The 13,256-nt window shown below is 44.7% G+C and overlaps 1 protein-coding gene across 3 annotated transcripts in view; it reads right to left on the reverse strand.

The window, feature by feature from the left end:
* Positions 1–644: 644 nt before the first annotated feature.
* Positions 645–13,256, reverse strand: part of Cd244 (CD244 molecule) — a 28,509-nt gene continuing 15,897 nt past the window's right edge. For 2 of the 3 annotated variants that reach the window (XM_021231915.2, XM_013119130.3), the window contains 8 exons: positions 12,466–12,801; positions 12,102–12,377; positions 9,121–9,225; positions 8,520–8,674; positions 6,512–6,577; positions 5,436–5,498; positions 3,120–3,176; positions 645–2,003 (listed from right to left, as the gene is read on the reverse strand). In XM_021231915.2, the coding sequence (XP_021087574.1) occupies positions 1,923–2,003; positions 3,120–3,176; positions 5,436–5,498; positions 6,512–6,577; positions 8,520–8,674; positions 9,121–9,225; positions 12,102–12,377; positions 12,466–12,801 (1,139 nt within the window). In that variant the 3' untranslated portion in view covers positions 645–1,922. The remainder of the gene's footprint in view (positions 2,004–3,119; positions 3,177–5,435; positions 5,499–6,511; positions 6,578–8,519; positions 8,675–9,120; positions 9,226–12,101; positions 12,378–12,465; positions 12,802–13,256) is intronic. The other variant, XM_013119129.3, reaches the window with a different exon arrangement.

A 13,256-nucleotide genomic window follows, 5' to 3' on the forward strand; every position in this document is an offset into this window, starting at 1 on the left:
TACTATTATTTGTTATCATTAGTGTAGAAAAAAGAAATCAATGGTAGTATATTCACCTAGATTGTTCTTACTACATCATTTTTTAAGATTTATTTTATTTTATGTGTATGAGCATTTTGCCTGCATGTATATATGTATACCATATGCATGCAGTACCTGTGGAGGTTCAAAGAGCATTGGATTATCTGCAGCAGGAATTACAGGCTGTTGTGAGCCTGTGATATGGGTGCTGGGAACTGAACCTGGGTCTTCTGGAAGAGCAGCAAGTGCTTGCTCTTAAACACTGAGCCTTCCCTCCATCATTTCTTACTGTCTCGACTCAACCCCCAATATCTGCCTCAAGACCACAGACTCTTTTTAAATATATTCCTCCCTTGGCACTTGCTTTACAACATGCTCTGTCTGTGCTTCTATCTAAGGAGAAGCCAGCCTGCTAGGCATGTTCAGGAAAGAGGGATCAGGCAAAGCACAAGCAGACCCATGGCTTGGCTGTTCTTCATGAGGCTGAATAGACCCAGGCTTCTGACTCTGTTATTTCTGTGTGAACAAGACTGACAACCAGACAGAAAGTCAGCCTCACCTCCAGCAGAATGTAAACAATGAATGAATGTATGCATGATAATCAATGACCCACACATGCTGAGTATAGAAGTTCATCGGTTTAATGGAGGCAAAGGACCAACACTGCCTCTGTGTAAGAGCAAATTTTCATGTCCAACTCCCATTATAATTGCAGAATGAGACTCTTGAAGGACAAGACTCCAATCCGGGTGTGGTGGTATGTGCCTTTAATTCCAGCAGAGGCATGAAAAAAATAACTAAACTCTGAGTTGAGCCCCTTGTTGGAGCTTCTGAGTAAGTTCTCTCTTAGTTCATCCAGCCCCTCAGACCTACTCCCCTGGCATTGCTGAAGGAGCTAGCCTGAAGATGGATAGCATGGTGTGTGGTACCCAACTGCCTCATCTTAAGCAGTCAATTATTTGAGACCCCCCTTCAGGGTATATCATGGGGAGCGCTTCTCAGAACTCTGAACTTGGATACATATGGTCCGAGACCTCCCTCTGGAAGTATCACAGAGAACACTCTTCAGAACTCTGAATTTCTAGTGATGGGAATTTGTAAACCAACCAGCACACTGTGGGCAACACTGATCTTAACCACCTGTTATCAGGATGGTATGTGCTGGGTGATTCTTCTGTCCAGAGACCTGCTTGAATTGCACCGTCTACACTCACTTCTTCCTACACTCCCTTGTGAACAACTGGCCAGAGGTAAAGATGTGGATGACCACGGGTTCCCCAAGTTTGAGTGAAGCCAAGACTCCAGCCTCCCTGGAAGAGCTGCCTGCTAGCTCACAGCCAGAGAGCACGGCCTCAAAGAGGAACTGTGCTTCCTCTTCCACAGAGCCGCCATCTCTCATTGCGGGCAGGGGAAGGGTTGAGAATGCAAGCATCTCATATCAATTGTGTCAGAGTAGGGGATAACAGCTTAGAGAACCATAATAAGGGAATCACTCTCTACCCCACATTTCTACAGCACTGTATGGATTACAACATCTCAGAGTGTGGCCAGAACAACCTCTCAACCTGTTCTTGTCTGGTCTGTAAACTTGGGAGATTTTTAACAACCTTGATCTTGCAGTGGCTGTTAAAAATTGTTTTCAGGCCACATATACTTGCCTCTATGATCCCAGAATTTGGGAAGTATAGGCAGAGAGGTCAAAAGTTTAAGGTCATCCTTGGCTACTATGTCAGATCTTGTCTATTTTTTTAAAGAAGATAAAATAAAATATAAACCATGAATAAACTTCTACATCCTCTCAGCCTAGGAGCTGTTCCAGACTCGTATGACATCATCATCTGCTGTGTTCACTTCAAAAGTCAATGATGATGTGTAACACAAGATGAGAACACTTGCAGCGGCTAGGAATAAACATCAAAGTTTTCTAACTCTCTGCGGCTCAGTCTGGCAGGGTTTCTCGCTTTGAGGTATTGCTGTCCAACCTGCAAAGAAAAGGGAGACACTTCAACCTTCACTCTGGGCTATCCTTAAAATAATCTTCTAGGGTGTGATCTATTATCCCCACATTTCAGATTAATAACAAAAACAGAATGGTATATATAGTACATTCCTTGAGGCCAGTGATTAGTATGGGTGAAGGTGGGACTTGAATCCATTCCTCCATGCAGTTCTGGTGTTTTTTTTTTTTGACTACTCCATGCTTCTTCATGGCACCCAGTTTGCCTATGCCCATACAGTCTTCTGTGCAACTCTGGACTGTCAAGTTGGCTTTATGGTTAGACTACCACTATAGAGCTAGCACTCATAGGCAACTAAACAGCCTCTTCCTTGTGACTAACAACAACATTTCTATTAGACCTGGGTGTTTTGCTTTGAGGCTAATACTTAGAGTGTTCTCTGTGCCTTAATTTCTCTGGATATAAACTGCAAGCATGGAGGTGGGTCTATACGTCAGTGGTGGTAGAGTACTTGTTTAGCATGCCTAAGGCCCTGGGTTCTATGTTAGCACTGAAAAGAACAAATGAGGGGTCTATGCCTACCTTACAGCATTCTGTGAAGATTAAATGAGGTAGTTTATGCAAGGGCACTGGAAATTTGCTTTATAGCTTAGGAAAAACCCTAATAAATATTATGTCTCTCTTCCCTCCTTCCTTGTGGACCTAATGGGCATCAGTTAGCTACCAGACTCAATATCACTATTGAACACTGTCTTCTGCAGAAGTCTGAGATCACCCACATTCTGAAATCCTTCCCAATAACTTCCTAATTTTAGGAGATGATTTGGAATCATTTATTTTCTACTCTCTGATCCTCTTTGGTATGCCCCACATACATCCATTAACATTAACACATAGCCAGGAAACAAGCTTGGAGACAGCCCTAGTTTAGAATCCAAGCCTCCAAGACTTTGAACACATGATATGACCTTGAGTTACACCTTTGATCTTCTGGGATCTCAGTGTCTTCCTGCAGGATCCTTAAAATCCCAGCAACCCTGGGGCTGTATGGATGACCTTGTTATAGGTTCATGTTCTTGGTTGAATCCTTGGAGTCCACAAACATTAAACCCACTGTGAAAGAGAGTTCCAGAATCTTACCTCTTCGTACACAGTGCAATTTGAGGATGGGTTCTGGTTCCTCTTCTTGGATCCAGACTAGAAATTGAGGGTTAAGAAGGTGTAAGTTTAACATAAGAGATGTCTTGTTCCTGACTCACATGAAAGATCCCAAAGAGAAAGCCCTCCAGCCGGGATTCACTGAGTGGTTCTTATAGGTACCCAGAGAAGTACAATACATCCTCGCCTATGATGTGTCTTCCTAAGCTAAAGTCAGAATTTAGTACCTGTACCCACACACTGGCCCCCAATCCATAACCACACAATCCTAGTGTTCACAAATATGAACTCACGTCCCTCGGGCAATCCTAATGTAAATACCACCTGAACCCATGCACCATGTCAATACACCCTCCACTAATATAAACAGCTGGGGCATATACATGTGTGTTAACCTTATCACACATCATAAACACAATGGTTTCATGAATCATTAGTTATACTTTCAGTTGTATGTAGAACTTTTTTATTATTGTGTGTATGGTGTGTGTATGGGCATGTGTGCAGTGGTGTGCATGTAGAGTTCAGAGGACAACTTTTCAGTAATCACTTCTCTCCACCCTGGGCTCTGGAGCTCAAACTCATGCCATTGGGCTTGTACAGTAGGTGCTCTTACATACCTGGCCAATCTCCTCAGCCCCAAGATTTTACAATATAATAACAAACAGTGCCATAGTACCTGTGAGCACAGTGGAATCCAAGTGGATTGGATGGCTGATTGGTTTTGAAGAAAATGAATGAAATCTGCAAACTTGCCCTAAACCCCTTTAAACCACGGCCCCTTGTTAGTGTTAATTTGCAATTATTTTACGGTTGGGATTGGAAGGAGGTGTTCAGACTTAGGTATCCCTTTCAGATAAGTTTAGAATTTAGGTGGAATGGATATGTTTAGTTTAGGATAAGTAGATTGTAACTTAATTATCACCCTCTACGTATATATGTTGTATATGTTTGAGTTTGTATCAAATTTAAATCTTCTATTTAGACTAAAAGGGAAATTGTAGGAGTGAACCCCACAAAGCTATCCCCCCAACAGGGCGGGGTCAAGGTAGAGATAAAAGGAAGTGAAAGGAAAAGGGGCTTCCCTTTTCGCCTGGAAGCCAGCCACGCTTCTAACTCCTGGTCTGTGCGACTCTCTCTCTCTCTCTCTCTCTCTCTCTCTCTCTCTCTCTCTCTCTCTCTCTCTCTCTCTCTCTCTCTCTGGTAAATAAATATATTGTTTTCCCTATATAGCTTCGAGTATCGTTATAGCCCCTAATGTGCATAGGCTCCCAGTTTTGTGGAATTCCAACTCTCCATTCTGCTGAGTTATATATAGCTTGTAGCTCTACTCTGATTCCAGCCATGAGAGGGCCATTCTTCCTATTCTCTCCCATAACTGTTAAATGGATAAGCATAAGCCCCAGGACACACAACTCTGTGTTTCCAGACATGTTGAGAGGTGAGATTGGAGCTGGCCTTGGGTGGGTCATGACGACTGCTTCAGTTCAGTAGGGCTGGCTAGAACCTTTAGTCTTTGAATATTAATATTCTGCCTTCCCATTCCATGCCTTCAGCTACAGGCACCAAGCCCCCTACCTTAGAAACCCCTCCAGTAGCTCTCACCTCAGTTGTCCTAGGAATGATCCTGGGATCCCTCAGTCCTGACTTCTGTCCCTGACCTTTATCTATCCCAAAAAGTCTCAGAAAATCCTGCAATTCACTGTTCTCTCAAAACTGTTCTTTTTTCACAGGCAGAATTGGAAAGGCATTTCTCCTTGTTAGGCTCTTAACATTTAATCATTTAACAGAAGCTACTCAGTTGCTCAGAATGGAAGGCAGTTCACTGAGGTGTTGGGAGATGTCATTCTGTAAATATGTGTCTGATTGGTTTGAATAAAGCACTGTTGGCCAATAGGGAAACAACATAGGTGGGACTAGGAGTCGAGGAGGATTCTGGGAAAGAGAGGTACAATAAGACACAATGTAGACCACTAGAGGAGTAAGAGGTCCGGACCCTTTTCTCCGGTAAGAGAAATACTTAGATTAGCAATTATGGGTTAAATACTTAAGTCAGAACTAGCCAGCAAGAAACCAAGCAAACAGCCAACAGCTTCATAATTAATATAGTGCCTTGTGTGTTATTTGGGGGCTCAGACAGCTCTACAACAGGACCCAGGCAGCGGGCAGGAAAGACTACATGTTACACTGAGGTATACACATATGCTTTGCAAATACACACCTACAAACATAGTATAGTACACACATGCAAGACACACATCTGCTCAACAAAACTCTCCAGAGGAGTAGACTTCTCACCTTCCTGGAAGTCTGGATAACTGAATAAAGTGTGCATTTTTCTTGTGATGTGGAATCAGAAGGCTAATGAGAAAAAAATAAAAAGTATTCCATAAACAAAGATCCAGTATAACCCTTTAGCTCAACTCTGATTTCTTCCGAGAAGAAGCCTGGAGTAGCTGGGGGATAGGACCTGACATTAATTAGTTCCACTGTTACTGTTAGTAACAATTATCACTATTTGTTGTGCACTTATTTTATGTTCTTTCTTTCCTAACCCTTGTGTTATTCCTATAAAAATAGGAATGTTTCTTCTGCCACAGACAAGGCTACAGATTCAGAAGAAAGAGAAGAGAAAGGGGAAGAATGAAGAAGAGGAGGGGAAGGAAGAAAGGAAGGCAGGGAAGAAAGGAAGGGAGGGAGGGAGGGAGAAGAAGGAAGAAGAAAAGAAAGAGAAGACTTATCAACGAAGTCTTATTACCTGCCAATATTAGAGAATATCTTAGTAATTCATGCATGAACTTCCATGTTGTCTGGAGTTAAAGGCATGGCAGGAAGAGGTAGTATGGAAATTGAGAAACTGTTTGGCTCAACTGTATTACTACTCAGCTATGTGGCCTTGAACACATCACTTAACCTGAGTCTTGGTTTCCCCATTTGTAAACTTCCTAAGACTGTCAAGTGAGATTTATTAAGAAAATGGCCATTATTGTTAAGTCTAAATAAGATGTTAAAGACTAGTACACATCTATTCTTTCCTTAATAGAGATAATGATTAATGGTACCATTAGAATAACCAATACAAGGACTCCAGTTCTTTGAATCAGAGGAAACTCAGAAGACAAATCCTGTAACAAAGTTCATTCTCGTACAGACAACCTGGTCTACACTTCTGCTAGAAGTGAACAAATGAAAATCACTGCCAAGACACTCTGACCATGCTGATCATTTCAAACAATACGTTAGAGCACCTGTGCCTGTCTTCTGGTCCCCGAGGAACACCAATGTCCCATTCTCCCTTCAATGGTGTGTTTTCAGTGAGGCTTGGGAAGTTCCATATACTGAAATGGGATAGATTAGAGAGGCCAGAGGGGTACCTTGTACTGGACCAGAGAGTAGATGGTACCTCCATCTCCAGAGGATTTCTGCTCCAGCATCTGCTCCTGCATGGAAGAGTGAAGGGGCATGTAATAGTCTCTGTCTAGGCTTAGATTAAACAGTGAGAAATATCACAAAGAAGGGGTTTCCAGGAGGAGGGAAACAAAGTCTCATCATCAAACATCAAAATAAGGAGAGATGGAAAGAGTGACTTGCAGTAAACCAGCAGCAAGGAACCACCCAGGAGTCAACAGCCTGACAGGTTCCTTGTCTCCTTCTTTCCCTTTCCTTTAATAACGTAAACCTCTTCACTTTGCTGACTTTTATGCCAACACAACCACTGACAGTGGGCAGAACTCTAGGCGGATTTGTGGTCTGAGCCTTTCCTTTTCCAGACATTGAAATTCAGAGGGCCCAAACATTTTAAAGATGTGACATCTTACAATCCCTCTCTAGATCCAGACTTCATGGTTAGCTTACCCTGGGCCGCAATTCAACCCCAGAGAAGTAACAATGCTGAGTGAAAGCCTGGTCTCAACAAGGTCAGAGAGCACATGGTCCTTCCTTCTTCCCCTCCCCCTAGGCCCACTCCACAGGTAATTAGAGATGGAAGCATCCCATCCTGCATGTCTCCAATAACACAGTGCCAGGTGGGGCTCTCATGGGGGGTCAGGAAGGCTACAAGAGTTCAGTAGCTGAGCTCTCCTGAAGAGGTTGAGAAGCAGAAAAACATCAGCCATGCTTAGCAGCTGGAAAGTCCACAGGGGTTTGTTGTTTTTCTCTTCTGTCCACACCCATGTGACTTGTCTCCAGAAAGTTTGAATCTGTGACCTAAAGGGAAGCCACATGAAACTTGGGATGGAGGCTTTCAAACCAAAACCCAGTGACAATGAAAAGACACCAGGCCAGGCTGAGGTCAGGCAAGGAGAAACCTCATGTTGAAAGGCGGTCACAGCCTGAGTCCCCAAGAGGCCTCTTCTGTTCTAAATAACATTTCTTCCTACTCTCCCTTATTTTACCTAGTCTAATGTCATCTTCATCTGGGGTAATGAGAAGGCTAATTTTTTTTCATAAGAATTTGGGCATCAGGTGGCTACAGGCAGATACGTGTGTCCTGAGACATAATAGCCGTGGGGAAATCGATCTTTAGTTCTCAGTCCAGTACTCCACTGCTAGAACAAGGAAGAAGACAAAGGGGACTGCCCTCAGCCAGCTAAGAAACATACCTGGGAGAAGTTCCTCTGTGACAGAAGAGAGCCCAGGTGTCTCTCTCCGCCTAGCAGTAGACATGAGGCTGGGAAGAAGGCCCTTCCCCTCCACTCCCGCCTCCCTTCCCACGGGTACCACCTGACTCATCTGCTCCTCTCCCCTAAGCCTGTCACCACGTCCTGCAGTACAGTACTGAGCACCTGCAGGCCCTCTGAAAGTTCCCTTCTCCTCTATGTTCCTAGCCAACTAGAAGATCTAGGTCCTGAAGAGAGCTGGGAAGAGAGAGGTCCTCACAGTCCAGCCTTTGGGCTTGCCTACTCTGTACCAAGCCAATCGCCTTCTCTGCTGCTTTAGCCATGTGTGGTTTCTACCCAGCTCTGAGCACAGACCACTGAGGAACCTCCAAAACACGTACACTCTGGCTGCTCACGCTCCCCAGCCTGGGCAGGGATTAAGAGACCCACAACAGAGAGCTCCCATCTTCTAGTCCCGGGGATATGATGAGGCAAACGCGAAGGTTGCACTCATCCTGGGATTGAGCCCAGCTGGTAAGACTGAACTGAAGCGAGGATGACACCAGAGTGCAGTCTGGGAAGGCAGCAGTCGACACATTCTGCCCTCTGCTATTGATTTCTGCTGAGTCCCGTCCCTTCTTAGCAGATACAGTTCAGCACCGTGAGGCCCCTTCTACCTCATTTTCATTTTCTCTGCTGCATTTCTTTCCCCCGTTTTCTCTTTGGGCAGAGCCAGGAAACCCGGTAGAGGGGGGAAAAGAGATGGAAGGGGGCTGAAGATCACCTCGAGATGACACCTGTCCAGTTCTCTTTGTCCCCTTCCATTTTCCTGGACAGCTGAAGGAGATCCTGATGCCCTGGAATGTCCTACTTGAGTCCTCCTGCTATGTGGGTCCGTGACATAGTCATATATCGTTGAAAATTCCTTAGCACCAGATTCTGTGTGAGGAAGAAAATAAGGACTAGATCTTCAGAAACATGAGGAAAGTTTCTGGTGCAGGCTTCTACTTCACAAGTCACACTGTCACGCCTCTACTGAGGATGGTGAAGATCTTAACAGTGGCTCCAGAAAACTGGCAGGTTAGTGCTGTTACTAGGATGCCTAAAGAGCACAGTAGAGCAATTACCCCACCCTTGATAAACATCCCTCACCAAGCTGGGAAGTCACCAACCAAATGCAGCACTGAGGACCATGCTATAAATATCCTGAAGCCACCACAGCTAGCATGAACAGGAGGTAGCCCTCTGCCACCCATATTCACAAATATCCCAACATCTCTCCCGGGAAAGGAGGAGCTGTGTAGAGTATCACCCATGGACACAGGCTCAATCCACTGGACCTGATCCCTCATGCAACAGCACTCCATCAGGGGTCTTCCACTCACGTGACTTCTTTCTCTTCTTATCCCACACACAGAAGTAAGTGACGGCACCGAGGAGTAGCATGACTAGAATAACGATGATCAGCACAAGGGGCAGAAATCCGAATTCTGAGGGACACAGAAGGGAGGAGAACGGAGCCCTCATGTCCCCATATGTTAGCTTCAAGAACTATCCCCAAGCCCACTGTCCTCTCTCATGTGGCCAGGCTCCTCACATCCTCATATCCTATGAATGAATTCATCACCCTGTTGTCCCTCCTCAGCTGGGTGACAGACTGATCCAGAGGACCTGTGACACTTACTAACCTCTCTGAGGCAATTTTCTTACATGAAAAAAAGAACTTAATGTTTTCTCCTTCTAGGGACTAATTGCACGATCTGGTGCCTATAAAACAAAATCTTGCAAAGCAACTGTTACATCTATCTGCTGTTTTTAACTCAGCAAATATTCAGCCCACATCTACTTCTGTAAGCTTTCCATTCCTCCTTTCTGGTTCCTCTGCCTTCACTGCTCTCCCACATTAGAGCCCCTGCTTTGTGTCACACGTGGACCCTGTCATATAATCCAACCAGCAAGAAGAGAATGGTAAGGTATTCCATATTACAGGTGTCCACTAATGAGCTTTTCATAAGCATCTCACTTATCGTGACAGCAGTCCCGTGAGGCACAGCTCATCATCACACCCATTTACCCAACTGAAAAATGGAAACTAACAGAACTTAATCAGCATCTGCCTGAGATCACATTAAATAAATGATAAAGCAATGATGGTCTAGGCCCCCAAACCTCGTTTTTGTTTCTTTTCAACCTGTGAATAATTTAGTTTTGCTGCCCCGTTTTGCTGTAAGTTTCCTTTTCTCTTCTTCTTTCTTTTTTTAAAGGAAACATTCTTATATAACAGGGTGTGACAAGTTCAGGCTAGTACACAAAGGAGAGCTGGCTGTGAACAGATACTTTATATTTTATATAGGTTCTAACTATTACATTGTGTTTTTACCCAGGCTTTCATCTGTAAATCTCTTTTAAGGTCCCAGAAACTTTGAGCAGTTAAGCATGTTGTACAGAGACAGAAGCTGCATGTTTGGTTGCTTGAGGACATTCACGATGAAAAGATATTTTCAGTTATCTCAAGATAACTGTTCCAGGGCAGCTGTTAACCACAGTCACCCCAGCTGCCTGGCAGAACTGTGTTTGTCCTGATAAAAGGCGTAGGATTTAAGGGGAAGCTGTCAGCCAGGGCTATCTTCCCTAAACCTCTCAGCAGAGGCAGGTTCCTTTTGATGGGGAAAGAGAGCTGAATGAGCAGCCATAAGTGACCAATGTCATCTCTGTCTAACACTCTCTTCTGCCTAACAATATTTTTAAAGGTTTATCTATTTATTATGCATATAGTGTTCTGCCAGCAGGTATGGCTGCAGATCAGAAGAGGGCACTAGGTCTCATTATAGATGGTTGTGAGCCATCATGTGGTTGCTGGGAATTGAACTCAAGACCTATGGAAGAGAAGTCAATGCTCCTAAACATTGAGCCATCTCTCCAGCCTGCCTAACAGTATTTTTAAACAAACTTACTGGCAGAGAGATTCTTTATATAACACTAGTTTATGACTTCCATTTTCTCTTTCAGTATCTATTGTTCTGAGTTAGTCCAGTTCAGATCTGTAGTTCCAGAGAGGGATGCCTACCTCCAGATTCCTACTGGAAGGACTCTCTATTTCCTCAGTATCAATTGAGCATTTTGCTAGGGCTGCTTGCCTAGGACTTGGGAACTCTGTGATCACTTAGGATCTTCCACTGAAGTAAGGAGGCTCTGAGATGAGCCACTGGATGGAGTACTGGCACAGGACACTGGCATGGTGGAGCTGTACTTCCTTGGCAGCTCCACCCCTGGCAATGCCAGTCAGTGGTTCTTTTGCCTAACGTGGATGGCAGTAGACCTATATCCAGAGTCCAGGCCCGAATGTGGGACATAGGATACTTAAGTCTAGTCCTGTGGGAACCCAAGGGATGTTCTGGGGAAAGATTCTGAGGACCTATTCCTTCTGTGCTTTCAGTGTTCTCCTCCTCTGAGAAAAGAGATGTGCCTAACCCAAAGATAAGAAAATACGCTACGTGAACGTAAACTTAGCACTGTGGAAACCTGAGCCCAAAGTAAGGAGCTGTACATAATTTCTGCTGTGAATTTAAGAAGAGAGACTCCGAGGGTTGGGTTGGGTTGGGTTGGAATGGTTGGGTCAGGTTGGGGTGGGGTGGGGTCAGTGTTTGGGGTTAAGTTGGTTGGATTGGTTGGATTAAGTTGACTGGGTTAGGTTGGATTGCATTGGGTTGGCTTGTGTTGGGTGGTTTGGGTGGGCTTAATGGGTTGTATAGGATTGGATGGGTTCGGTTGGTTTGGGTGGGTTGTATAGGGCTAGGTGGGTTGGGAGGGATGTATAGGGCTGGGCGGGTTGGGTTGAATGGGTTGAGTTGGGTTTGAACTGAGTTGGTTTGCCTGGTGCCCATGCTGGCAACACATTAAGCCTTTGTCTAATAAAAAGTGATACAACCTTAACTCAGGTAACTCAGGATAAATGCAGAACTCTACTGAATTCCTCGTCATTTTCCTGCTGTCCCTCACTGACAAGGTTACTGTGGTACAGTGTTATAACCTCCCAGAAAACTCTCTAGCTTGAGGTAAGATACCACTCAGAAGAAATTGAGTCTCTAACCTCTCAAATTAGGAAGCTAATGTTCACAGTATCACAAAAGTCACTAAACAACTCGACATTCCCTATGAGGAGGGAAAACTATGCTACTGTTTCCAGTAGAAGAGAAAAATATAAATCCTCACAGGCTAAGACAGACAGACCTGTGCCTCTGAGAGGCCCAGTGCCTGCTGAGGAAGGGCCCAAGGCACTGGACCAGAAGGCCATGTGATCTGATGCCTGGGTCTCATATGAGTCTGGTTGTGGAGTTCCTGCTGTGAGCCAAAGGGCCCCACTTACTTTGAGGGACACTCTGACAGCCCTGGGTGATGTTCAGGGTGTCACTTTCCCAGCTGACTTTGTTGCTAACATTGCAGGTATACGTGTGCAGGCTGCTGGCCTCAGTCTGGTTCTCCAGGTAGGTAAAGTTCCTTTGTTCTGAGATCAGCTTGCTCCCTCTGTACAAAGCATAGCTCACATTGTCATCCTTGGGCACCAAGCAGTCCAGAAACAGTTGACACATCCCATCAGCCCAGGCTTTCCACTGGCCCTGCAGGTGAGGCTTCTCAACACGATCTGGAAGCAGAGATTCTGGTCAGAGGGTTCTGGAAATGCAAGTGCTACAAGAATCAAAGGAGCAGGGTGAGCCATGCTGAAAACTCACCAAATATAAGAATCTGGAATTTCTTACTGCAAATTTTTCCACTGTGATTGGTGATCTCCATCTCATAATGACCACTGTCTTGCAGCTTAGCTGACTTGATGCCAAGAGCAAAATCCGAGGCATTAAAATCATATGTCTTACTGAAGCCATTAGAAAATTCAGGTGGCTTTTTGTGATCACAAGTATAACGAATCAGTCTCTCGTAACTGTTTCCAGGTGAGCCCAGTTGTGTTTTCTTCCACTGAATAGAACGGATTTTTGTCTGTATATTGGAAGGCCGCAGCCAGAGAGGATTTCCTGAGATGCCAGCCACATCATCAGTAGAATCTGAGCAGCCTAGGAAAGAAAACCTTGTCTGAAGGTCACTAAACGAGTGAATATGATTATGAGACCTGAGCAGTGTGGGCAGTTGCCTGTAACTTCCTTAAGTTAAAGATCTGGGAGAAAATGGGGGGAGCCCAGAGCCCCATCTGTTTCTCCTTGTCCCCTAGTTGGGAGATCACAGACCAATATAACAACTAAAATCTCTTTTGAAGTTTCATTTTTATTTTTTTAAGTATGTATGTACACGTGTGTCTGTGTATGGGTTTGTGCACGTGAGGACAGTGCCCAGGAGGCCAGAAGAGGGCATTGGATCCCTCAGAGCTGGTGTTTACAGACAGCTGTGGGCTGTCCTGTGTGAATGCTAGGCACTGAACTCAGGTCCTCTGGAAGAGCAGCATACACTCTTGCCTGCTAAGAACTCTCCAGCCCATACTAGAATCTCATGAGTACTACATGACTGACAAGTC

Source organism: Mesocricetus auratus, unplaced genomic scaffold, assembly GCF_017639785.1.
Source record: "Mesocricetus auratus isolate SY011 unplaced genomic scaffold, BCM_Maur_2.0 Super-Scaffold_100676, whole genome shotgun sequence".
In the NCBI taxonomy this organism is placed as follows: Eukaryota; Metazoa; Chordata; class Mammalia; order Rodentia; family Cricetidae; genus Mesocricetus; species Mesocricetus auratus.